Source organism: Dipteris shenzhenensis, chromosome 27 (genome assembly GCF_047967505.1).
Source record: "Dipteris shenzhenensis isolate YYH24624 ecotype China chromosome 27, Dip_SZ_1.0, whole genome shotgun sequence".
Lineage (NCBI taxonomy): Eukaryota > Viridiplantae > Streptophyta > Polypodiopsida > Gleicheniales > Dipteridaceae > Dipteris > Dipteris shenzhenensis.
Window position 1 is genome coordinate 33,033,011 of NC_141622.1, and position 27,904 is coordinate 33,060,914.

At 42.2% G+C, this 27,904-nt stretch overlaps 2 protein-coding genes across 5 annotated transcripts in view; one reads left to right on the forward strand and one right to left on the reverse strand.

Annotated features, from left to right (window-relative positions):
• Positions 1-1,763: 1,763 nt before the first annotated feature.
• LOC147884186 (uncharacterized) lies at positions 1,764-6,666 on the reverse strand. Of its 2 annotated transcripts, none has more exons than XM_087399130.1 (7): positions 6,315-6,666; positions 6,124-6,200; positions 2,965-3,014; positions 2,779-2,849; positions 2,413-2,482; positions 2,226-2,293; positions 1,764-2,077 (listed from the first exon to the last, which is right to left on the reverse strand). In XM_087399130.1, exons 1-7 carry the CDS (start codon positions 6,363-6,365, stop codon positions 1,985-1,987), a joined length of 480 nt encoding a protein of 159 aa, XP_087255256.1. In that variant the 5' UTR covers positions 6,366-6,666; the 3' UTR covers positions 1,764-1,984. The 2 variants fall into 2 exon arrangements, with proteins under 2 accessions (XP_087255256.1, XP_087255257.1); XM_087399131.1 differs by having other exon boundaries at positions 2,018-2,077; positions 2,263-2,293.
• An 11,184-nt stretch (positions 6,667-17,850) lies between these two features.
• The window catches only part of LOC147884187 (putative protein phosphatase 2C 60), a 30,310-nt gene continuing 20,256 nt past the window's right edge, over positions 17,851-27,904 (forward strand). Inside the window, exons 1-2 of one of the 3 annotated variants that reach the window (XM_087398090.1) lie at positions 17,851-18,678; positions 18,900-18,951. In XM_087398090.1, the coding sequence (XP_087254216.1) occupies positions 18,387-18,678; positions 18,900-18,951 (344 nt within the window). In that variant the 5' untranslated portion in view covers positions 17,851-18,386. The remainder of the gene's footprint in view (positions 18,679-18,899; positions 18,952-27,904) is intronic. The other 2 variants (XM_087398088.1, XM_087398089.1) reach the window with 2 other exon arrangements.

Below are 27,904 nucleotides of genomic sequence, written 5' to 3' on the forward strand. Positions count from 1 at the left end.
GTGCAAATTTCCATATGTTTGAGTATATCAAGTCAAGAATTTGTTTTGATCTTATTGTTTATATGTCAAAACTGGCTCCTCCTTGCCTTCCAAGGCAACATGCTTCACAAACTTTTTCTAAAAATTGAGAAAAGATTGGTAAAAAAGGAGGATGAGCAGGGTGATGGGCGATGAGCTAGTAGGTAGAGTGGGATCCTGTGTCTTGTCCAACATATTTGGTCATGTCAATTTTGATATAGCTCAAAAATTAGAATATTGTTTTGAATATTATTGAAGTTGATGGCCATGTCCTCCCTAGTTGCCTAGCCATCTTCCACATGAGAATCCGCTCCCTCATCTTCTAGATCTCTGTCCCCTGGCTCTAACCCTAGCTGCTATAGCAAGCCTTTTGAGCCTCGGCTATAAATAATAAGGTAGGGATGATAAATGTAGTAATCCATCAAGGAAGCTCTTTGAGAACTCTGATTATGACCAAGGCAACATGGGCCCTATGCTACCTCTAAAGCCGCTTTGAGTTGGTCTTGCCACACCTCTGGATAGCTGCTCGTCTCCTCTATCTTGCAGCAGTCCCTAAGTATGGCAATGCACGAAGCTGCTCCTCAAGATGTTGGAGGACCCAACGCTAAGCCCCCATGGCCCAAAATATGGACTTACGAAAGCTGCTTTGTATTTATGGTTGAATCATCAAGATTGAACAGTTGACATCCTTTAGAGTGGCAGTTTTAGTTTCATAATGGCAACGTGCTATGGATGAAGACAACTCTCTGAGCTATGCATTTCATAAAAGATCTGAGGCCTTGAAAGAGTGATATGTGGTGGCATCTCTGAATTGGCCCCATTTAGAGCATCCCCCCCTAGAAAGGAGGTAAAGTAAATGTCTTTGCTTTCGCATTTAGGGGTACAAGATCAAGAGGCTTATATGCTTGGTCACTGCATGTGTATTAGCTGGGCACAATGGGACAATGGACCCACCCGATCCACTACTTGGAATGAGTTTTGTGAGGCTTTCACAGAACAGATCCTCATGGAGCCAGATGACTTTGACAATGTTCGAAAGCTTGAAAGAGGTATTGGGGTTCCTTTATTCAAGAGTCAAGGAGTTTACAGCTAAATTCCTTGAGTTTTCCAATAGACTCTTCTCCATCTTTTCTTTGTATGTATGTATATAATCTTGCAACTAATCTTTTTGGAATAGACAAGTGTACATTTTATATAACATCTTGGACTGCCTCCTCTCCCACCCTCACCACTTTCTCAACATATTTTCCCTATGTCAACTGGATGCCATTTTCATTTCCCTATATTTCTATGTCAAGAAAATGGTGGAGATCTCCCATGTCTTTCTATCGAAATCAGATCCTGGGCTCTTTTGGTCGACGACACTTAGTTGAGTTATGCTCGCTGGATGACGTCTCCCCATTCCCTTACAGACATGCACCACATGCCTTGGAGGATATTTTTAAGAGATCTTAGTGAGCATTTCAGTGTGGGCCGTGGCACATATAGAAATCCATATGCACTCGATGGATCCCAGGTCCAATTTTCTCACATTTTGGCTGGTATTTGGACAGACATTGTACACTTTGATGGCCATTTGGTATTTGGTCTTTCCGGGCGGGAGGGCTATCAGGGAGTGGAGTGGCTCCCCTTTTTTCTAGGAGGCCACCACAAGTCTAAGGTGGCATTTTCAGCCTCAACCTCCGTGCTTTACTAGCTCTTCTTGATGAGCAAGTTGTTGACCTCCTTAAGGTATTTTCTTTTTCATGCTATGCATGATGTACTTTTGCCATGAGCATATTGCTCTCAGGGCCCTTTTTCCATACTTAACAGAGGTCTTTGTCGGAAAACCCCATCAAAAAGATTTCCCAAGGGCTATGTTTAGATTGCTTCCATTGGGTATTGCGAAACAGTTTGAGTTGAATTCCTTGAGACTTTGTAAGAGTAGCTCTTAAACATCACAAAACACATTTTGCTTACATTTTTATTATATTTCAAGGTAATGCAAGCTTAAGTATACCGGTGCTGAAAGCCCATCCTCATCATAAATCACAATTATTTTATTTGGCTCCTTGTTTATCTGCAATGGTACAAGTTCAATACACAAAGAATTACATGACTGGAAATGGTTTCTTCTTGTGAGTTATAAGATGAACAGTGTATTGTTATCAGATGAACAGTGTATTTAAGTTTTTGAAGAGATTTGACAACAGGTTGAAACATCTTACAAAGCTAAGTATCTCCATTGAGAAGACATTCACAGACCTCTTCAGTGATGGTGCTGGAAAAGAGACGGCTGACACCCACCCCCAACCCAAAAAAGGCAGTAAGTCTGTAGAGCAGGAGTAAACATCTAGGGGTTTTGGGAAGAAAAAAGAAGCAAATTTTAGAGGTTCATTACGTTCTTGAACCTACCATCTTTCAAGTGACAGGACTGGAATGCTTCACGATCTCTCACATCAAGAATGAGGCAATCTGCTTCTCCCTACAAAGAATATTTGGCAATGTGGATTCAATTAAGAGATTTAGGAATGTGAAAACTGTTTCAACAGTTATCACTTTGATGTTTCAAATAACAGCACCAGTGCAATGAAATAACATTTTTTAGACACAAATACAGCCATGAGGAATATGGGCTGATGGTTTTATGAGGAATATGGGCTGATGGTTTTAACTTTTAAACACTCCTATCTGTCTATACAAAATGAGTATATGTGGCCAACAAGATATAGTGTTACAACTGCTCCCTTTTCTAAGCACGGCACCAACTTCATTACTAACCTCATTCAGCAACTTAACCAAGGTTGATGGATTAATGCGGCGGAAAAACTCCTCCTTCTTGAAACGAGCATCTTGCCATGTCAAGGAAATAACACACGTATCTCATACAAGTATAAGACCATGGATTCCACAAAGCTAACAATTGAAGCATTCACTAGAGTGTATTTGCCTATATACCAAGGATACTAACTTTTGATTCTGGAAACCTTTCATTCATCTTCCGCATGTTCAATCCACTGCAAATGGATAAAGAAAGCCATTATTATGCCAGACAAAATTTATACAAGTAATTCTATATCCAAGTTGTAATTAATGACATTGCACACTAGCGACTATAATCATGTTAAGCACAACATAAAAGTAGAGCTTTGACTCACTCTTACATCTCGAGCTACTTGAGCCACGTACACACCTAGGTGTAATGGGCAATAGTCAAAGGCAAAATAGCCCTTGAGGTGAAGGACTCGTTAAACTAATGTCCAAGGGGAGTTTAGGGTTGTTCTAATGCCCCACTGTAGATAGACATAGGGATTGAGACTACGTTAGTGGCTTCACCCGTCACTATTGGTCTAAAGACATCATGGTAACCTAAAATCATTGGTGAGCTATGAAGCGGAAAGGAGACTATAATGACAATACAGAACAAGCATCCATAGTGCATTGATGAATGAAGTTGTGTATGGATTAATCCATACAATGAGGTCTCTCTTCTATAGAGAGTGAAGAGCCACACTTGAAGAGGCATGTGACCCAAAGGGTATGTGCATGAAGTATCATTATGGTTGATTTCCCTCTCATGCTATTCAGTATTCGAGTGCTGAGCTTTTAGAATTGACTCACAGGATCCAGACTTGTACTCATTGCATTTGCTGATTTTTCCCTAATGTGTGCATGGGTTACAGCATTTTAAGAGCACATGTTGCTCATCTTCTACCTCCCCTATGGGGTATATTTTGTAGGGTTCAGGATCTTGGGTCTTCATGGAGCTAATTTCTTGCTTGTAGACCTGCATTTTTGTTCTTGGGTCTAGCCATAATTTGTATAGCATTTCACTTTAGTCTTTTGGTATATCAGCAGCCTTTATGCCCCATAGCTCCATCCACTCCTCCCATCTCTCTATCAACCAGTGGTCTTTGTAGCCTTGACATACATCCATCTTCACAAGCTTGTTGAGGTACCCCATGTATTGGCAAGATGCTTCTCCCTCCTATGGTATCATGTCAGTCTCGTCAACCAATAGGGATGGGATAGGGTGTCTGTGCCTTCACCCCTAGTTCTCGTATGAGAAAGCGTTTATGCACTATTTCTATTCTTTTCCAATATGCTCTAGAGAGCCCGGGGTGCCCAGGCTGGGCATCTATGGAGGATAACTGTTTGCACAAGCATAGGGTAAAGAAACTTTCTCATCTCCCAATTCTATAGGTGTGCGTTCAAACCTCCCAGAATTATTCTTTCCAGACATGTAGTTATCTACAAATTCCAGCCCTAGGTACTTCTATGTGGTGACTAAGTTCAAAGGCCCTTCTTTGAAGGCAAAGGTCATCCGTTTATAAAGAGTCCCAATCACCATTAACTTGTTTTCATGATGTTGCCCTGCATACCTGAGTTTTTCCAGAAATTACCCAATGCATCCAAGTGTGTTTGCATGTCCCTCTTATATTTTGCAAAGAATACTACATCATCCACGTAGATGAGCAATAGTAAGGCATACCTTGCAACCTATACAACTTCTCTGCTGTGTGTTCTCATCCAATCTCGATCTGCTCATGAAACCTACTCCCAAAACTCACACGCACAATGCCTCCCATGTTGAATACTCAATAACCCTCCAGATGCAAGGAGACAAGGTCAAGATCACCATGTGGGCTTAAGTTAAGGCAGACTCGAGTACATGGAATGTGTATTATGGCTCAGAGCATTGCCAGGTAGGTAGCTAGACTAGAGCAAGGTCTCTTCTGTGGAGAGGGCGTTTCTGGTACAGGATATAAATCTATGATATTCCACAGCTAAGCCATGGACCTAATTGGGTATTCATATTGTTGATGGCGAGCTTATGGTCTTTGTTTCTTGTAGTGCGAAGATAATGGGTTGTTTCAGGAAGTGCCTTTTCAGTTTAAAAAAGGCTACAGTTACGTAAACCAAACAGGAAATTCAACAGAGATTCCAAGAGAGCGCTCATATCTTATTGTGAGGTAAAAACAAACATGTGAAATGGCATAACGAACAAAGAACTGCTGCTTAGTCATCATTAGGAAAGCCTTTACCTGAAAACATACTTGCTGTAGGTCTCCAGTCAAGTCACCTTCCTCATCATTCCATCCTTGCCGTTCTACTTTTATGAGAATGTGGTTATACAATGGGATAAGCATTATAGTGGAAACCATAACGAGCTGCCCACTTTCACCAACATTGTCTGGTCTTTGCTTTGATGCATCTAACCCTTCATTGCCAGTATGGATGGAATCAGATCTCTTTAGGAAGCTACACCCCTCCCACCCCATACTGATTCCTGATGTGCTGGTTTTACTCCCATCATTGATTATCAAGCCTTCACAGCTAGCAACAAGAACACAAAAGCAGAGAAACAGACTTCCTCATCCTTGCACTGACAGGACTTACGGTAAGCCATGCAAACCTCAGAGGCTAGTTTGGAATCCAAACACTTCCCTAAAAGAGCCCTTATTGCATTCAAGAGATCACATCAAAAGGAGCTAACTGGTGGGACTTTCATGACCCTGCCTGGGTTGGATACACTGGATTCTTGTCACACAAACTCCCCACCATGCTTGCCCAACTTGAAAACATGAAATTATCTGCATCTTATTAATTTTCTAAAATCACAAGCTACAGAAGAAATTTTATCAGATACATCATACACTGTTGATGGCCTTCTTGACATGCCAACTTGTTCGTACTTCTTAAAACTGCCTTCTGCCAGCTATATGCATCCTTACACCACTATTGGTGGAGGAACTTATCCCAGAGCAAGTAGAGATTTCATTTTGAGTATCAGACCCTTTCATAGATTCCTTAAGATGTTGATTTTTAGGGAATAGAATTGGCACTTTTTGTGGTCTTCAAATATTTAAAACTCCTCTCTCTCTCTCTCTCTCTCTCTCTCTCTCTCTCTCGATTTTCCACCATTGTCTTAGTCTTTCTCAATCTGACATTCTTGGCATTGAAGCAAACAAGGGAACGCATTATTCGATACGCCAAGCACAATTTTTTAATACTACAAGAAGCCTGAGAACAGCTTCATTAGATTTCTTTATTACACTATGGCTCAAAAACTTAGCCACGCTTATGAGTTTCCGAATTTAGTCAAGAGGGAAAGTTTCATTGAACCTGTCAATAGACGCCTTGACATTATCATATTTGCAACTTATCCTTGGCATATTCCGCCCAAATCGGGGCAAGGAATCCTGCAGTGTAGCGCGCAAGATTATAAATCTGGGCATGCCCGTATGCGAATCCCAGTATCATTCAACCCCTCGATGCAGTCCAAATAACTAGCAGCCATTGTTAGATAGTCTTACGACGGAAGGTATGAAAGAGGGGACTCGAAAACGCCTTTGTGAAGCCTTCATCGCTGAGGGGCATTATTTCCACCTTCTGGGAATATCCCTTGGGCATGCTGAGAATGAAACTCCATCGCTAAAACCGTGGAAACTTGCAATTTACGTTATAGACAGCCGAAGGAAAGACAATTGGATTGAATGCAAATGGAAAAGAACATGATATTTCTGTTCGTGGGAGGGAATTTGAAGAAAGGCTAATGATGTGCTTGAATCTTGGAGGATGAAGAGAGACCAATTGCGTCAAGAAAAGATCTGCCGGTTCATTGGAACATTGTTTGGATCCATTTCTGTCTTATAATCACATGACTGATCTAATTCACCACAGACGTTGCAATAGAGGTTACAAGGGATCTAAATACTTTCATATCTCCACTTATATAAAGATTCACACATGTCAGAATGCCTCGCCTAGCGCTACCGCTGGGTTCACACTAGTAGCCCGTCCCTGGAGGGCAAAATAGAATTGGAGGATGGCCAACGAGTTTGGTAGTTCACACCACCCGGTGGTCATCTCATTGTTCCTAATTTCTGTTGTGATTGGTGTAGCCACGGGAGGAGATGAATTGGGCCAATCAAGTTAGCCATGGAGTGGGCGGCCTTCATGGACCAGTGGCCTTCATGGACCAGACACCAATCTTTTGTGTCAGTGTGTAAGGCCCATCCCTCCTGTTGATCCAGCAAGGACGACAGCCCTTCACACATTTTGGAGGATGGTCGGCGGGTGGTTTGAACCCAGCCTAAGAAATAGTGGGTGTTCATGTATCTGACACATGAACAAAAATTGCAGTAGCTTCTAAGTTGCTAACATGAGATGGGGCTCTCAAACTTCCACTTTTGGGGGTTGTACACACCCTGGGCGGCTTGTCCAAGCTGAACGAAAAGCTGAACGAAAACAACTATGACAATCATAAATTTCACCCAATTATTTTGTAACAATGCCAACCCTTTACCTTTCCCTTGTCTAGACGTGTGAATCTTGCCTAAATAGGTATTCATGTAATCATTCAAGCCCCTCTTATCACCTCAATTAACCCAGGGAGCATGAGCGAAGCCTCATAACCATGTAAGAGCCTCATCAAGCTTGGATGTGGAGCCAATTGCAAGAAATGGCTCTCGCTTGGGCATATAAAGGGAATAAACCTACCAAATGTATCTCCTCTACTCACCTACAACAATTTCTTAGATGTGGCACAACCTACATGAACTAGTAGTGTGTTCATGTCTCATCACCAAAAGGTTTGCTAAAAATTCATATGCAAATGTAGCTAAAAGAACAAACAAGAAAAGAGGACATTGCTTATCTCAATTATTACATGTTAACTCATTAATTTTGTTAGAACCTTGGCATTAGACCTAGATTAAGCATTGATTCACAAACTTAGGGTATGCATGCTGTTAGCTAAAAGGGCCCAATCATGTATCTTGCAATTAGATGTTAGATGCCAATAGACATGCGCAACCTCCTTTATGCCACATTGCCAAAAGATTTTCATAAAAGCATCAATTAGAGGAACATTTAATAACAAAGAACCCTAGGGGATTCCTTAGTAGAAGAGCTTAGATCAAACTTCCATTCAAGGGTAATGTTTTGTTAAAAAATCCATGCTTACATATGGATGCTAGATGAAATTTTACTTATAGATCTATAGGTTTTTTGAATTAAAAAACCCTCATGTATGTAGATCCCTATGAACTTTCATTTGAATTTTAAATTTTGGTAGGTCTCTAGACCTACATAACGCATTGACCAACAATTCTAGGGTATGCAGAAGGAATATAAATGTGCCAAATGTATCTCCTCTAGTCACTTACAATCTAATCTTAGATGTTGATGCACCTGCTCAATCTAGAATAGCTCCTTTAATCTATCAACATATAATAAGTTTACCAATATCCAGTCACTTATAATCTAATCTTAGATGTTGATGCACTCGCACAACGTAGAATAGCTCTTATATGGAGTTTGCTGTTTTGCACAAAACATTGTTTGATTAAATGTAGGTTCTAATGATTTACACATGCATAAAAGTGTATTGTTCCAAGAGGAGGTTAAAGTTTTTACAAGATGGTTCTTGCTTGAATTATGTTCTCCCATATGAACATAGCCAATTCATGCAACCATTATAAAGACACTAGGAAGTTGGGGATTTGATTTTTAATGACCCATTAGCAAGTAGTGTGGCTCATAGTTTCCCTGTACAAGCAAGGGTTTAGTTGCACAGGGACCTAGGTAGGGCATATGTGAAGTTGTGAGATTGGAGTGGGGCTCCTAAGGTAAACATTCCATTTTATTTTAACTTTTTTAATATAGTAAATTATACATTATAACTTTATATTCTTTTGAGTTATTTTATATTATTTATAACATAATAAGTTGTAATATAATAAAGCTTATATTCACATTATTCTTATTAAATGTTTGCTTAAAAATTCACATGTTAGCATTAGTCATAGAAACAAATAGTAGGAGATGATTATGTGCTGAGTTGTCGGAATTTTGGAAAATTAATGTTAACAAACTCAAACCAAGGTGTCTTGGACCTATGTTAAGCATTGATTAGCAATGCACACACACAACCTTAATTTTTTTGTTCATCCACTAATCCAATTGTTATGAGAGACTTCTTAAAACCTACTTTATCACATACAAACTCCTATAGATCATGTTCCCCACCCCCTTTCCCCCCAAACAATGAATCCTCTTTCATATTGCCACCCATTATGTCGATTCAAGAAATTAGAGACCCATATCTCTTAGGGTCGACCATTGGCATCCCCTCATGGGTCCTTTTGAGAACCATTTCCTCTCATCATACCCCTAGACCAAGTAGTCCACTTCTACCAACTTGTCCCCCTTCCTTTGCTCTTCTCAATTCAGCCTTTGGGCTAGATTAAGCTATGTTTTGAGCCCATGGAGCGATCTTTTAGGTGGTTGGGCTACCTAAATATCATCTTTAATGCCCCATTGAGATCATGTCAGAGAAAGGAACTCATTTACTCAATTTGGCAATTGAAATGATGGCAATAAAATTATTCATTCAACAAGAAATCAATGACCTACTATCCAAGAGTTACTGGTCAAGCCAAAGCCATGAATAAAGTGCCCAAAATGAGTCCTCACACGATAGTGAATCAACACAAGAATACTTGGGACCACAAACTCTAGATGATACTTTGAGCCTTACAACATCATTCAAGGTCACACTCAATTCTACTTGGCATTTAATCTAGAAGAAATTGTATTGGTGGAATTCCTATGCTGAGTCTAAGGGTCATCGTCTAGCATATGCATGGCTAAGAAGAAGCCCTACAAAAAATTGGATGAATCATCCAAGGTTAATGAATTGCAATTGAGGGCAACCCTCAAGTTGTAGACTGGCCTATATCCAATCCCAAACTTGGCATCTTATTGGCATGAGACCTACAATGCATCCCACAAGTGCCAGGCAAGTGCCTTGTCCCAAATTTCCTATATTGCCTACTGAATCATTTTTAATCCTCAAGTGAGAGGGCTATATTGATGGCATTGGTTGTCAAGGGTGCTACCATAAAAGCTCCTCTTCTTAGTCCAAGTGGTCACTCTCTAAAGCCTCTCACAAAGTCAAGAAAAGCCTTTTGGTATGTGATGCTACTAGCAATGAAGGGGAGGAATGAAAGTGAGAGTTAAAGAAAGAGAAAAGGGTGAAGTAGATACAAAGGGAAAAAGGGGGTGGAAAAGAGAGAAAGGGCATCACAAGGAGGGTCAAGAGAAACCTAGCCACACCTATCTCCTACAAAGACATCAAATCACCCATTAATATGTACTTGTTGGATGTGCTGGGACTTTAACTAGACCAATGAAATCCAACCCCCATCTTGGGAAAGGTTTTCATGGATAAGTAGAATATCAATACACCTTTAGAAAATTTCCAACCATTTGAATTTGTGGAATGTGTCAATGCAAAGAAAGCTCAATCAAACATGCCACCATTTCCAATCTACTAGAATTTTTCCAGCAAAGATACTCAAGCTTAGGCAAGAAGAAATCATCCTAAACATATTGGGGACCTTTGGATGACCTAATAGATCACCTGAATAGACATAGGATAGAGAAATTAATACCTTGCAAGCTCATGAACTAGATTGTCCATTAAAACTCACATTGTAGAGAAATAATTAATCCATTCTTCCCAGCTTGCATTACAGTCCAAATTCCTATTATATCTAGCTTGCTTCATAGGAATGCCCTACAAAAACACTCGTATCAACACTTGGCACACACATGTTTTAGTGAAATAAAGCCATGGACCTAGCATCAAGGGGTATGTGCACCATCACCATACAAGGCTTTTTATAGAGATAATCTAGAATTCCATGAAGAACGAAGGAATATTTGTAATTCATAATTGCAATGAAAATGATGGTTTTGTGCCGAAAACTAAAAGAGATCTTAAGCCTCTAGCTTTTTCTTTTTCTATAACTTATTTTCAGCCTTTATTGATGTAGATCGTTGGAATACTTGTTTGTATGATTGTGTTATTTCTTTGGATTGGTTTAGATGTATCTTCGCATGTCTTTTTGTCTTGATGCTTACATGATAATCTTTGCTTGAGGGGCTCCACAAAAGACTCGCTAGTTGTTGTCCCACCCACTGGACTCATTTATTGCTTTTGTGCAATTTCCCTATTTGTATGGAAGAGGCAAAGATCTCAACACTCTCAGGATGGATATTAGGAGAGCTTGAATTATAGAGAGGTAGAGTGAGTAGTCAAATGGAGACCTAACATTGCAAAGCTCACAAGTTTTAGCCCAGTAAGGATGGTAGAGGGAAATCTGGCCTATCGAGCTTGAGCTTGAGCTTCAGAGAGGTGGAGTGAGAAGTCAAATTGAGACCTAACATTGCAAAGCTCACAAGTTTTAGCAAAAAGTTGTGAGCAAGGATGGTAGAGGGAAAGGTGGCCTATCAAGCTGTTACGAGAAGTATTTCTCAAAACTCTTGTTTGAAATGACGTAAAGTATTTATAGGATCGCACCAGACATGGCAGGGGCTCTATTTAATACTTTGATTTAGTCAGGGACGCCTAACTAAACATGTGCCATTAATAAATATCATGGGTGATGCCATTAAGGAATACTCACATTAGTGGGTAGTCATTTGCAAAGACCATTACTTAGCATGATTGGCTAATCATTTGATGTATATCATTTTGCTAAGTATTTGACTAATGGTGAATTGGTTTATTGAGTACAATAAATGACATGGATGGATTGGAGTATACAAGCTCAAAGGAATAAAGGCTAAATGCCATGGTTTTAAGCTAGTGTTATGGAACGATTTAAATGGCCAAAAGTCATTACATTTTGATAAGAGTGCTTAAAAGCCTTTCCACTTTTGGCATGTAATTTTGGATGAGATCATGAGTAAAGGAGTGATAAAGAGAAAAGTATGGTAAAAGGATGCTGAAGAGAAAAGTATAGAAAAGGGATGTTCAAGAGATGAATACATAACTTTGTATCAATGGCTCATGCTCTTGTTTCAATATTATAAATACTCTTGGTGTGGGATCACAACCCACCAGCTTGAGGGGGGAGATTGTACCCAATGATTGCCTCTTATCTTTTCATGAGTTTTCGTGCATATTCAATTTTTGATGCTATTGTATGTGTTAGAATTGTAATTCACATTTCACAAGCTTAGGAATGAGAGAGGGAGGTGCAGGTCCCATACCTTTACAAAGCTCAATATTAAGTCGTGTATATCTCCAATTTGAGTGGATGTTGTTGTATTGCTATAGACCTCCTTATTGCCCAATTTTATTCCCATTTGGTGACAATGCTTGAACTTGAGCTCTGTTGAGAAGCATATGTGAAAAGTGAGTGCCTAGCACTAGCCTTTCTTGTCTTGCTCATAAAATGATTTATCAAGACTTGTGACACTTGAAAGGGTCAACAATCTACATATGCAATTACAATAAAGTTATAATCTAAGGCTTATTCTCAAATTTTAGAGCTAGGCGATCAAATTTTTCAAACAAGAGCATTTGCAATATGCATATGGTGTATATACACATCCATTGACGACTTGAGATTAACATGTTTGGATTTCTAGAATAAAGTAGAGATTATGGTACATGAAGCCCAAAATAAATTTAAAAACATGATAATGGGTGATGCAGGGGGATGAGGTAGATCAAAGTATGATGAAACCCACATTTGAAATTGGTTTGTGGGTGTGAAAAAAAGACTTTTCTTTTTAGGATTGTCTACCAACAAGGCCGTATTTTTTTTAAAAAGATGATCACAAACTGCAAGAGTACTAAAGGGAATGCTCAATAGAAAGGCTACAATATTGCTTGATGGAAGACATAAAGGCTACATTTGCTTCAAAAGGAAGACCAAAATATTAACATGGTAGTGAAAAATGTAATTCTTTATATCTACTCAAAATGATAGCATATTGGTATCTAAGGCTTTATAGAAATTACTAGGATGTTCAAATGACCCAAAGGCTTTCAAATAAAACATTGGCTCAATGTTGTTGGATTCTAAAGTTAGCTCCTAAATTCTAATCTTTAAAAAAAAGCATAGATTCATTCACATACTAGCATATCGGATGAAGCAATCTCAAAGGCTCCTCAGTTTCGTTTCCCCCCACCATACCCACTTAAAGTATTACATTGGGCATTGACTCTTTTGACCTCCTATCAAAAGAGGAGCAACTCAAAAGTTTATTGTCCCTCAAGACCATGAACAAAGATTATAATCTCCCCTTGCAAGGTGTCCAACCACCAAGCTCTAGCTGCTAGAGTGAATAGAGCTAATGTAATATAAACTAGAGAAGGGCATTAAACCTACATCTCTAATAGCGCTAGGACATGTATGGTAGGGTAGGCACTCGTGTCATTAAAGAAGCAAAACACCATTTTCAACTCTCTTCCTCCCTCTCCAATATCATCTTTGACTTTTCCATTTTTCACCTCTCTCCTCCCTCTCCAATATTCTCCTTGATTTTCTAAAGATCATGGAACATATTCCACGATAAAACAAAAAGTGTCGATAAGACACTGAATAATGCAACTTCATACATATCAATTACCTTCTAACAATTAAAAAAGGATCATAATATCTTGGTTTGAGAATGTTGGTAGTAAATAGGACATCCTCAATGATCATTGGAATCTCACCATGTAAAGCATCATTGGAATCTCACCATGTAAAGCACAGTTGGTTAGGGCAAGGGGTAAATATTAGCATGCCACCTAATAGGAGAGCTAGTGATGCAATGCCAAAATCATGCCATGATACAGACTTTAACTTGGACAATGGTAGATTTCTTTATGTATACAATGCCCTTTTGCAAATAAGCATAATTCTATTGACTTGTTATAAGATTGACACTAACCACATAACATTTCTTTATTTCGACAACACATCACACTTCCTATAGTGAGTGCATGAAGAAACAATATTGCATTAGAATTATTAGGTTTGAGGGTTCATAGTTGGTTGGAACAATGTAAAGCATAGAATTGCAATGGTTCCACCTGAAAACTTTTTGCTTTTATTCGTTGTTTTGGACATTATTCTACATTTTAGTATACTAAACTGTCAAAAAGAGCTTGAGTATACTAAACTTAATGTTAATCATGGAATTGTAATGGTTCCACCTCTTGAAAACTTTTTGTTTTTATTCATTGTTTTGGATGTTATTCTACATTTCAGTATACTAAACTATTAAAAAGACCTTGCATTCCTATTACTTGCCTTTCTTACTTGTTTGCGCACACACACGCATGCATACATGTACACATGTGCATGTGCATGCACACACATGCACGCATACATGTACACATGTGCATGTGTGTGCACATGCACACACGTCCACGTGTGTGTTTATGCACGTGCACACACACACACACACGCTCAACACAAGCACGTGCACATGCACACATACTTGTATGCCCACACGCACACAAAACACACACGTGCATACACATGCACATGTACAAGTGCACATGCATGCACGTGTGCACACACACATGCACGCACGCATGCATGTGCACATGCGCACGTGCACACACACACACTTGCATGTACATATGCATTTGTGTGTGTGTGCACGCACACACATGCACACACACATACATGCCTACATGCACAAGCTACACACATGCACATGCACACATGGACACAGACACGCATGTCCACATGCACAAGTGCGCGGGCATACACACAGACATGCACATGTGCACGTTCAAGCTAGCACATAGGTATGCTTTGCTAGCATTTCATTTTCCTTTGGTAGGTAGATAATCTAACATCAGTGGGAAGTTTCCTGCCTATTGCTCATTGTTAATCTGTGTTGTTGCAAGAGGGGAATTGTTCAAGTTTATTTTGTCCTCTCATAAGACAACAGTGCCATTCTTATCCATGCTTTCCCAATCTAGTACAATAAGGTGTGGAGGTGGACATTTACATCAAGAGATATGTGTTGTCCATTCGAACAAACTAACATCCAAGAAGGATTAGATGACAAAAGTGGAAGGGGGCATGAGAGCAGGAGTCCGATGATACCTCAAATGTGACTACTCTAAAGCAATGAAATAGGGAGACATCACATGTCTTGATCCATGGAGCAAGCATGCAAGAAGGCCAATAACCTTTTTGATCTTTGCAAAGAGTATAAGTATTCCATAAGGGTTTTCATAGAAATAAAGGAGGGCACTGTGCCAAGTGTAGCTTTAGTTAGATGGGTGGCCTTTGGATATGGTTGGTCTCAAGAAAAGCATATCATGGGTGATATTGTTGATATGGTTGGTCTCAAGAAAATCATATCATGAGTTGTGATGTCTTTAGTCTTTTTTACTCTAACAAAGAGAGAGAGAGAGAGAGAGAGAGAGAGAGAGAGAGAGAGAGAGAGAGAGAGAGGGGTGAGGGGGGGAGGGAGAGAGGGAGAGGGAAGGAGGGAGGGAGAGAGAGAGAGAGAGAGAGAGAGAGAGAGAGAGAGAGAGAGAGAGAGAGAGAGAGGGAGAAAGGGGGAGAGAGAGAGAGAGAGAGAGAGAGAGAGAGAGAGAGAGAGAGCTTTGCAATATCAGACAGTGTGTGCAAGAAAAGGTACATTGGACATCCACACTCATTGGGCCTTGTGTTGACAAAGATGAGTAGATTAGTACGAAAGAAAAGGTCACTTATCTATGCGACCATTTCCCTTGCTTATCTTTGTGGATTAGATGAAAGAGAAGGGATCCAAAAGGCATTTATTTATAGTGATTGCTTGGTCTTATTTGCTTTTGAGTCGGCCCTTCCTAAGACAAGAAAATAGATAGACATATATGTAAGGGAATGGGTCACAAGAGCACTTTCTTGGGAGGAAAGTCCTCATATGCTTGCATGACCTTGCACAATTTTCCTTCCAATAAGTGAGAGGGTTGTCTTCTTCCTTTTGCTCCTTTTTGTGTGGGTTCTTGCCTCTCTGCCATTCAAGGGGAAGGTCTAAAGGAAATAAGAGCAAGTCACTACTCTCCACTGTTGCCTTTTGGATTCCTTCTCCTTTTCTTTCATTTTAGGAGGCTATGGATTAGTGCTTTCTAGTTTGTTCGTATCATCTCCTCTACCTTAGTGTGTAAATGAGTAAGGTATGTTTAACTACACACAATGTATGTGATTCTCTCTCTCTCTCTCTCTCTCTCTCTCTCTCTCTCTCTCTCTCTCTCTCCCCCTCTCCCTCTCTCTCTCTCTCTCTCTCTCTCTCTCTCTCTCTCTCTCTCTCCCCCCCCCACCCTCTCTCTCTCTGTCTCTCTCTCCATTTCGCAAATTTTCATGTCCTCTTTCCTTATGTGGAGTAAATAATAAACATTGCCACATTCTTACCCCTGGTTTTCAAAGTAACCATGACAAATTGGTTCCTGATGTTCTTATGGACAATTAGATTGCTTACAACCCCAAGGAATGCAAGTAAACCCGAGGGGATTTGTGTGTGTGTGCGTGCGTGCATGTGTGTATGTGTGTTTCCCACCGTCCGCATGCTCGCAAGTTGGACACACAATCCAAGGGAGGGCAGCAGTCCGCCCATCACAATGGATTGGGTTGACTACTACCCTAGATCAAGTCATAAACTTAAACTTAAACTTAAATGAATATATTAGTGTCCAATCCTCTCTAGTCAGTAAGTGAAAAGTAAGTACATCATGAATTATGTTCACAGCATAATCATGTCATTGAAGCCCTCTTGCTTCTTGCAATGTATTGAATTACACTCTTGCTTAGTAATGTCCTCATTCTAACGTTTTTCTTTCTCTCTTTCCCCATCAACACACATTGAGAGGTTATGCTATGTCGGTTCTCTCTCTACGCTCCCTTCTTGGCTCTCTTTTTGGGGCACATCAATAGCCTATGCTCCTTAATATGGGTCCCCATCTAGCTGGGTTTTGGCCAACAATGCTATTGGTCAATTAGGTTGCAAACCCCTCCCCCCCCCATCATGCCTCATAAATGTTACTTTGAGATGAGGCAAAGCCTTCGTGGGAACCTGTTGCATCCATGCTAGCTTCAGGTTTGCAATGTTGAAATTTTAGCCTTGGCAGTCTTGTGGGGAGGTCCTCTAAGCCGAATGAGAGGCTATGTTATGTTGGTTGTCTTCGTCTTGCTTTCTTCTCGCTCTGGCTCCTCCCTTTGGTCTCTCTCTCTCTCTCTCTCTCCTCTCTACCTTTCTTTGTTCTTGAGGCACACCACAAATGGGCTATGCTTGTTTTTGTTGTGAGTTCTCCTTATGGGCTCTCACCTTGGGCACCTTGAGGCTACCTTCAAGATGATGTGGTCGACATAGATTTTGTTTGAGCTCAGTCGGACTGCATTCTGTGCTTGACCTTTGCTATCGGCCTGGCAACGTTTGGCAGGAGGGGGGAACATCAGAAATCAGAAAATGTGATGCATGATTTCAAGTTAATTTCAATAGAGGAATGCATGTGCGTGTGATATTCTAACAAGGTTCGGGAAATGTGAGGCGGACATGTGTCCTTGATTCCGATCTGCAGGGGAGAGGCAACTTTCTTATAGCCCGTCCTTGCGTAGCTCCATTGTAGTGTGAATGCCAAAAACCAGCGTTATTCTTCGTTGCTTGCAAGGTTCCCACGAAAGGCCCCGATCATTACGGTGGCAATACACCGCCCTGGTGGAGGTGGAGGATTTGGCTCTCCACTTAGATCTGTGCTGGTGTCGTCAATCGCTTGCAGCCAATGGTGTTGCATGTTTTCTCTGATGTGAGCCTCTTCTACGTTTCTTTTTAAAAGGGTTGTAGGCTTTCATGCAAGACATGGTGGCAAGGCGGAGGGATGTGGTGCTTGCTGCATGGGAACCAATGCGCGCAGCAAATGCGCAAGGGAGCAAGTCGGGGTGGTGCAGCGGAGGTGTGGGAACCTCCTTCTTTCTCATGATGGGAGTCTGGAGGGCAAAGCGTGGGGGGGGGGGGGGGAGGAGAAATGGCTTGTGTTTGTTTCGAGAAAAAAAGAAAAGAAAAGAAAAGAAAAGAAAAAAAACACTTCTTTTTCGCCGCACCTTCCTCCTTTTTGTTTTTCTGTCATCTTCCTCATTCTTCTTCATCTTCTTCATTTTTCTTCTTCATCTTCATCTTCATCTTCATCCTTCCCTTTGAGCTTCCCGCATCTCCAATCAAGCAAGCAATTAAGCTCCTTCCTCTTCACCCTCTCCCCCCCTTCGCCTTCCCCTTCCTCTCCCTCTTTCTTCCTCTCCCTCTCTCCCTTTTGACGGAAAAATGCTACCTTGATTCCTTCCAGCTTCCCCTTTCCTCGTATCTCTCGGCCGCTTGGATCCACCTGCACATGTCTCGTTTGCCGCTCGCAAGCTTCCTTTCGCACTGCACTAATGGGGTAGCATGACGCGTTTGCGAAACATACAGCTAGTGTATCGCCGATTTTAACCTTTTCCGAAGTCCCTTTGCTCCCTGCAATCGTCGTTGAAGAAGACGAGGGAAATGGTTGTGGGCGAGCGAGCCGGATATGACGAAAATTTTCCACTGTCTAGTTGAAATGAGGGATGCTATCTTGGTTGGTAAAGATGATAACGGCCTGCTGGCGGCCGGTTCAACGCTATGCACGGATGAGCAAGGAAGTGGCTGATTACAATGATGAGCTTCTGTGGTACAAAGACCTTGTACAGCATGCATCTGGCGAGATCTCCATGGCCGTGGTACAAGCAAACGCTTCGTTGGAGGATCAGAGCCAAGTTGAGGCCGATCCTTCTGGGACTTTCATTGGAATTTATGATGGCCACGGAGGGCCGGAGGCTGCTTGTTTTGTGTGCGACCATCTATTTGTCCATTTTCGAAGTAAGCAGCCACGCTTCCATAATCGTTTTTACTAAAGGAAACATTGGTGGTTTCAATTCTTCCACGAAAAGCTACGAAAGAAGCTTTAATTATAAGTTTCTTCAGATTATGTCTTCCCACGTTCTGGTTTGTAGAAACAGACGTTGCAAGATGACATACCCCCCCATGTCATAGAAACTGTTTTGCCTGGGTCTTAGTTTTTTAAACGTTCTCCTTTGCAGAGAAAGTGACAGTTTTTTTATGCCAAATGGCTGGCTTTACGTTATTCATTTGGTAAGACGTTGTTGCATTTTCTAGGAGATACGAGATATTTTAGTGGGAATGTGCTCAAGAGATGATCGTCGAATAATTGCTGATCATCTTATGATTTACGCTTCATGGCATTTATAGCTATAAGACATTTTGTCGTTAAATCTATGGGAATTTTGCAAGATAGCTCCACAAAAAATCTTCGCAAAGCCATATTGCTCTCTCCCTGTATTCTTGGTCTCATAGAGATTCTTCGAGATCTCCCATGCTTCATTTGCTGTAACTGTGATTATCAAAGAAAGAGGGATTGCATCATTCAATTCCAATCCTTTAGCTTATCTGCATTTGTCGGCATTAGAACTTTGCCCGTGGAGGCTACTATGTCGATAGGTGTTGGTTCTATTTCTTCCCGTCACCTCCCATATCCAGATGGCTTTGAACTTTTACCTTCCATATTGGATAATTCGAACCATCCAACTTTCTAGCCTCACCAAAGTTTGGTATGAGTGGGCTAATCGACATGGTAAGGGTGTAGATGACCTGAAGTAGGTGCTCTGCACTATTTGCAAGCCAAACGAACACACACGAACAATGCTATCCCTGGATGGCAACCTTGGGCTTTGATACCATGTAGAAAAACAAGCTATAGGCCAACTCCCCTTGCAGTGGAAGATTTACCCCAAGAACACTAGATACAAATTTAAAGGCACAACTCAACGCATGTGCGAGAACGACAACACAGATCTGAAAGAGAGTACAGACGTGCAGCCAAACTAGAATAGATATAATGATGTTAACTCAGTACAAAAGCTGCCAAGACATGTATCAACACCTTCAGCACATGGACCTGCTGTACCAGTTGACCACCTGCACGTCTGCCTGGCAGTCTGCTCCAGGCTCTGCCAACCAGTATGCCGACCAGTACCTGTCCTTCCCAGGGCCTGGTACCTGGTGCTGTCCTTGCAAGCTCCAGTGAATATCCCTGTGGCAGGCCAAAGTCCGCCCACAAGGTATCCCTCCAAGCTCTCTCATGTCTGATACGTGAAAGTATGTTTGCTGCCCATGTGACAGCCAGTCTGCTGCCCACATGGCAGCCCTAATCCTGCCTTCTCTATCCCACCCTATGGTGTATGTCATCCTCCCCCATGTCAACATATGGGGGTCAGAATTGGTGAGGGTACCCTATTATTCCAACAATATGAGCTCCCCTTTGGAATCCTTGAATCCTTTGTCTAGGATTCATACAAAAACGTTGTTGTTCAGATATGAGGCCTGGTAATAACAAAGGTTCATCTTTTGAAACCCAGATGGCAGCCTCTCTCTCTCTCTCTCTCGCTCTCTCTTTGTGTCTTTCTTTCCTTCCTCTTTCGTTTGTCAACAGGTGGAGATTGGATGCATTGAAGTGTAATGGACATATACATGCACGTTCATCTTTATGTCTTAACAATTGGAACCTGAAGCCATCTGTGCCTTAGGCAAGGTGGTAAGATTCCTGGTGCCGTTTGTGCTTGGTAATCAGAGTTTAGAGTCTTCAAAGCTTGTCATAAGTTTCACAAGATATAAGTAGTCCTGTAGTGTACCTCAGACTTTGCTCTGACGGCTGCTACATGTGCAAGACATGTATATGGTTTGGCACCTTATGTTAGAAGAGGGCGTTGCCCCACTGTGTGCCTGCACATGAGGAGGAGCAGAGTGCAATAGAGTTGAGGGGGGTGTACCAGTGAGCAGTCTGGTCACATTAACCATGACCCAGGGTTGGCCCTAAGTTGGCCACCTGGTTGGCTGGTCCGATCTGTAGACTGACTGATTGGCCCCCCAGAATGGTGGGTCGGCCAGCAGCAGCAGGTGGATGGGGCAGGCTAACCTCCTCCCTATAAATAGAGGACGATGATGTCTGAAGAGGGAAGGAATGTTACGCTCTAGCCGAGGTAGCATGACCTCGGAAGAATCAGTCGACATTTCCCTATAGAATGAGTTTTACTGAAGAGCGCAGGAGGGTTCCGTTATTTATGACCTCCATGCGATGGACTACGACAACGTGACGACGATGTGTCTGAACGAGCAGACGTAGAGGGCATTCCTTCTCTCTATCCCACAGAAGCCTACTTTGGTAGCACTGGAAGAGAGAGAGACAGAGGCCTCAGTCTTGGTCATATTTTGTGAAACTTTCAGCATCTGCTGAAAGTTTGATGCTCAGCTGAGAACTGTCTTTCCCACAGGTGTGGACGAATACCTATACGCATTCTTTATCTACATATTCTCTATTCTCTGAGTGGTGATCAGTGCGTGTGCATGTGTGTATCTCATTTGTGAATGAAAGAGATTTTTCTAGATCGGTCCGCTATTGGTGAGGTTGAGAAATCAGTACCTAAGTTTTCTAACATGATATCAAAGCTAGTGGCTTAGCTCTTGTGGTCATGTGAAGGAAGGAGTCCATCCAAGTTTGAAGGTGACTCAGATTCAAGTCAGGTGCACGCCTATTGTAACCACACGACATCACGAAGATTTCAGGCTCTGCCCCCTTCGTGGTACACATGAGGTGGAGACCAAGGAACATGTCCACAGGTCCACGAGGTGGAGACTGAGGAACATTTCCACAGGTATTATGAGATTCGAGAGAAATATCACTGCTTTTCACCCATGGATACATGGATATGAGTATGTATTTATTATCTCATGTATCCTCATGATCTTGCATTAAGTACAGCCAGCATTCACATTTTGAGATTGATAAACCTTGAGCTGTACAATATCTATAGTGAGGACTTTGTTAAGAATAGGTGGCAGGTGGTGGCCTGTACAGCTCTTCCTTTATTCGTTTGGCCTTTGTAATGAAGTTGACCTATTGACTTATTTTGAGAGGCAGCCCAGTTCACTTATAAATTATACCTGCTTGTATCTTAATAGCTGCCGCTGGCAATATAGAGTCCTTGCCTGTACAGGTCTGCCTTCATTATTTGGCTTTGTAAAGAAGTTGACTTGTTGAACCATTTTTGGTAGCAAGCAACCTCCATCTCTGTTTTCTAACACGAAGGGTATATGAGACTTTAGAAAAGGGCTGGGCCCACTAAAAACGGGGACCCACAGCCAAGGTTGGTGTCTGAGACAAGATAATAAATACATTGTGCTGTTGCACTGTGAGAGAAAACCCAAATGAAAAGGACAAAGAGGGGAGGCCCCCTGCCATCGAGTGTGTGGGACCAACTTCACCAGTCGGATGAGGATATACAAGATGAGCTTGGCCATTAAATGCTTTGGATTTGGTGATGGTTGGCGTCGATGAGGAAGAAAATCAGTGATGGAATGCTGTTGGTGCTTAAACTGATCAGTTCGTCTTAATCGTTGGGAGGTAGCTCGTCATTTGTGCTATCATCACTCTAGTGGTCTTTCTCCCCAATTCAAATAGTTGAGAGGACATGTCTGTAAGTAATGTGAGACTCCACCCGAGGTGGAGTTTGTCATGCCGTGCACTCTGGGTCTTTGCTACTTCTGGTCCCTGGCTGCCAATGACTCCGGTCACCGGAGAAAAAGTCTGCGATGATCCTCTAGCTGGGCTCTGACGGCCCCTCTTGTGCTCTTCTTTGTGCTCGCATGAACGAATATCTATGTTGCTGGGTCTCGAGGAGGAAAATCACCATATTGTTGATCAGGATGGGCCAAGAAATCTGTGAGTGGGCCAAAACTGTGTTTGAATAGAGAATGTTCCATAAATGTTCCATTTACTGAGAGGGAAGTCTCTTGATCTCAGATTTCTTTGTAGTGCACAATTAACTGAAGCTTAAGTAAAGCACATAGGCCTTATTCCTTTCACGACACTATTATGCTGTCTGAGACAAGCAAGAGGATATCTTGATGAGATGCCCTCTTGCCCTCATTAAGGCACAAATAGTATGTGTGATACTCAAAAGTGAGTTCAAATCTAGAAAAGTGATTAAAAACACCACCACCAATACAACATCTTGCATAAATGAACGTGCTCAGTACATACCTCACCTTCCTAAATTTATTCTCCCCTCTTTTTGGAGTAACTTGCTCCCATAGCTTTGGTATTGCAATTACCAAATCTGCCAAGATAGTTCAGATACGTGTACTGTTTTCTGTATGGTACAGTATGGCACGTTCCATATTTTGGCGTGTGTACTATAAATCTTAAAACATACCCAAGAATCCTTTGCCGATTCAAACCGATTTGGCACTCGTTGTGTATACTCGCCACCTTCCCCCTTCTCATCTTATCTCAAGCCTGGTTGCTGCCCCTTCCTTCAGACCACGGAGCCCCCTCTGCACATTCTTCTCTTCCAAGCTGTAGCCACATTCATGGTCCACACAGCCCTGTAGACTGTAGAGTACATCCAACGTCCATTGAGACAAAGGGGCTTACATGCAACTAAGGAAGCTGCTTTGCTGCAGAGGAAAGAATGATTGTTAGTTGTTTCTTGCTGAGCCTCAAAATGATACCCGATGCATTTGACAAGCTACGAGAGAATCCAATCTTCCAAAGGTAGTCTTGATTCTCAAATACTCCCATGGCAGCCCACCATTGTGGAATGCCCTTAGCTTCTTTGAAGGACCTTGGCTCCTTGATCTATCAAAGTGAATCCATCAAAGCAAAGTTCCTTTTCGGCTCCTTTTATAAGCACCAAGATCTCTTCACCGTTGAATGCTCATGAGGATGTTTGTGGCTGTTATGATCAATGACATCTATGGATATTGTAATTTATAGGGTTTACTCAAACCCTTTCCTGCTCCATCTGCGAGATGGGAACATATCACCATTATCACGATTCCCAGTGAGTGGAGGTTATGATCAGATCTTCTCTGTGGTAGATAGATTAAGCAAACCACTTTATCCCTTGTAAGGAGGATATAACAGCTCCTTAAACTGCTAAAATTTTCATTTGAGAGATCTTTCTACTTCATGATTTGCCAATTGAGGTCAACTGCAAAATAAGCGTTATGATCAATATCTGTGGATATAGTCATAGAAATACTTGCTTGGGAGAGACTAAAATAAAATCATATAGTCTTTGCAAGTAGTCGAAGACACGTTTCCTGCTCATGGGTTATATTTGAATATACATGTATCTATGTAACATGCAACGGTAATTTGATTGTGTAGTCACAGCAAGACCTTCTTTAAACCTTTAGCGAGGAATTACACCATAGAGACGGTAGAGAGAGAATGGAGTCGACAACCGATTGGGTCACTGTACCCACTGAGGGCCCCCTCCCCCAATCAGGGGAGAATTTGCTTTATACTTAGAGAATTGAGAAATACAAATAACACTCTTCGAGAGAGCATGGAAACGCGCTTCTAAAGAGTACACTGTGCACACGAATCATAGACCCAAAGACCTGAGAGGCAACGCCAACCAATACCGAGACCTTGATGCTGTCCACACTGACAATGTAGGGCACTTCCGCAAGGCAAGGAAGAGGCTTGTGCTGTCCACACACACACACACACACACACACACACACACACACACACACACATATATATATATATGCATAATACACATACATACACACACATACATACATATACATATGTATATGTATATACATACATATACATATGTATATGTATGTATATGTATATGTATATACATATACATACACATACATACACATACATATGTATGTGTATGTATGTGTATGTATATGTATATGTATATATATGTGTATGTATGTGTATGTATATGTACATATACATACATACATACACAAACACATACATGTATATATATGTATTATATATGTATGTGTATGTATGTGTATGTATGTATATGTATATGTATATGTATGTGTATGTATATGATACATATACATACACACATACATATATATGTATGTGTATGTATGTATATGTATATATATATATGTATGTATGTATGTACACACATACATATATATGTATGTGTATGCAAGGAGATTCCATACATCTTTGGCCATCTCTAGGTGTTCCTAATCCATGTGGGCATCCTTCTTGAGATTGTAGTGGAGCTATTGAACCAACACATCACAAAGATGAAGGCTCTCACCATGTTCCTATTGTCATCTGCCATAAAAGAATAAGTTGCCAAAACAAAACTTCACCTCTAAAAATATATGTATGTATGTGTATGTATGCATATATATGTATGTGTATGTATGCATATGTATATGTATGTATACATATATATATGTGTGTGTGTGTGTATGTATGTATACATATGCATATACATACTGTTGGAAAGGTCACCTCCCCATCTGTAAGCCCCCATATGAGGAGAGCATGGGGGGGGGGGGTGAACCTAGGGTTTGAGTGTCTGTCACATGGGCATCTGATTGGATGCCATGTGGACAAGAGCCAGAAGGGATTGCGTGATAAGATGGGGCTGCCACATGGACAGCATCTTGGCTGTCATGTGGGCAGCACATCTAGAGCTGTTGTGGGCAAGAATCAAAGAGATGGAGGGTACCCAGAGCTAGGATGGATCTGCAGCAGCAAAAGGCGAAGCAGTAGCCAGCACGAGGAACCCGGAATAAAAAGCGATCACATGGCGCTGGCATCTACAGGGTGTACGGAACTGGAAAAGGGCCTGGCAGAGGCGCAGTTATGGCAGGATGTGCAGGCACAGATGTGGAGCAGCAAATAGGGCTGCTAGGGGGCAGTGGCATGCTTTATATAGGGCTGGGCTGGGTTGTGAGCCCTTATAGGGCTGGACCAGCCACAGATTGGTCGGCCAGTCTGGTCAGCGAGTTTGCTGCAGGCTGGTCGGTATTTTTTCCAGCCCTTGGGGCCCTATAAAAGGAGGTCCTTGAGGCCTCACTTATCATCACTTGGAGCAGCAGTTTAGGGAGCAGAAGGAGCAGCAGATCAGCCACTTGTGGGCCTCTATCCAGAAGGAGACAAGAGAGCTGTAGAGCTGCAGACCTAGCTCAGAGTGCTGCCCACCTAGGCTGGTGCAAAGACATCAAGGTGGAAGGGATCTGGACGGAAAGTCTACAGAAGCTCGAGGTGGAGCTCGCGGGCTCGAGTCTAGAGATAGCCAGCTGATAGGAGGAGGACCTTGTGGTAAGATCAGAGGACCACACCATTGGTGGGACTCTGGATCTGTCTCTCTTGTACTGTGTCCATAGTTTTGGATGGAAATATATATATTTTGGTGATTTCTCTATTTGGCTGGTTCATTGTCTATTGATGAGTCTGCACATCTATTGAATGCACATAAGTCAAGAAGTTTGTGATTCCACACCCACACCACACTATGTGAGCTCCTGGGCATTACTATAAGTCTTCTGCTGTGTGTATCCTCTGTTGGGTTGATTTCTAACATGGTATCAGAACCCAAGTAGGAGGCTCACAGGTGTGGGAGCCTGAAGGCAGGGACCTTGCTGAAGGACGACCCTGATTCAGAAGCTCTTGGGAATCGACTTCCACGACTGGAGGATTGTGCCCTTGCGAGAAGGAGGGTGACTCAGGTTCAATCAGGTGCGTTCAGAGTTTTGGTCTAGTGAAATTGAGTTTGGTTGACTTTGCTGTGTGGTATAAACAGCAGAGATGTCGACCTCTACAGCCTCTTCAGCCCCTGCTTTCCCTTCCTCCTCCCCCAGTTTTCTCTCTTTCACTATCCCTAACTTTGGAGAGTCTGGGAAACTGGACGGGACTAATTACCCGATCTGGAAAGTGAAGATCCGGAGTCATTTAGTGGCTCGGAAGTTGTGGAAACTGACCACGGGAGTGGAGTCGAAGCCGGAGGACATGGTGGACAGGAAAGGGGACATAGTCATGGCAGTAGATAGAGAGGAACTCGAAGCTTGGGAAGACAGAGATGCCCATGCCCTAGCAATAATCATAGGGACTACGGCGGACTCTGTTCTTCCACATATCCAGCTGGCCAAGACGTCAGTAGAGGCGTGGGCCACCCTGAAGGATCTGTATTAGACAGACAACACCTTCGGATTTTTCTTCTTTAGCATCAACTCTTCAACTCTACAATCTTGATATGGAAGAAGGAGATACGGTACATAGCCATTTGACGAAGGTCAAGGTGGTGAGGGATGAGCTAGTGCATTTGGTCAGAAGACAGACTCATGCCATTTGGCCTTGATGGTACTGAGGAGACTGCCTCGGAGTTTCAAGAGCTTTGTTACGGCTTTGACAGCAGGACAAAGGACCAAACCGCTGACGTTTGAGGAGTTGGGTCCATTACTGCTATAGGAGGAAGCTCGGGAGAAGCTCTACAACGAGGACAAAGATGACAAGGCAAGTATAAGAAAGACGACTTTGACGACGAGGGGACTTCTAAAAGGAAGCAGAAGAAGAAGTGCTTCTACTGTGATACGCTAGGACATTTTGCAAAGGACTGCAGAAAGAAAAGGCGGATCAGAAAAACAAAAAGGAGTCTGACTTAGATTCAGAGGGAGAGGTCAAAGCAAATGTGGTAATCAAAGAGTTGTTCCTGGTGACATCACCGAGTGTTACCGAGGTCAGATATATTGATCCGGAAATCACAGTGAGGATGTCTGACATAGAGATGTGGGTCGATGAGGAGTCAGATGCCTCTGTGAAGGTGAAGGACAGCATGGAGCGCTTGGTACCTTCTAGGTGCGTGGCTGTTGACACTAACACGAGGGTGGATTCTATGGAAGGCCCTGGGGTCTCATGGTCAGATGCATGCTGGAGTTTAGAAGGGGGCAGTACAGGATTACACAGGTGCTTGGTGGGTGCTTCAATGAGAGTTTGCTTTCAGGGCAAACATCCAAACAGCAGCCTAGGTGGCCGATCAGCAGGTCGGCCCACCTCTACCTACAAATGGCCTCCAAGGGGCTGATCTGCAGCACCACAGGGTAGCCATGCAGGCCCTCCATATTGCTCAGCATGGTGTGCTGCCACGCAGCAGCAAGCAGGCCTGCAAGGGCCCCAAACAAAGCTGTATCCAGCCCGTACCATCTTGGGAAGACCTTGCAGCAGTGTGCCCCATCGGACGTC

Excerpts from the sequence above, each read along its gene's own strand:
- LOC147884186 (XM_087399130.1), bottom strand. The coding sequence starts at position 6,365 with ATGAAGGCTTCACAAAGGCGTTTTCGAGTCCCCTCTTTCATACCTTCC. Across the intron at positions 6,201-6,314 it reads CCTCTTTCATACCTTCCGTC|GATTCCTTGCCCCGATTTGG; the intron begins GTAAGACTATCT and ends GCTACACTGCAG. Across the intron at positions 2,483-2,778 it reads TGGTTAAGTTGCTGAATGAG|GGAGAAGCAGATTGCCTCAT; the intron begins GTTAGTAATGAA and ends TATTCTTTGTAG.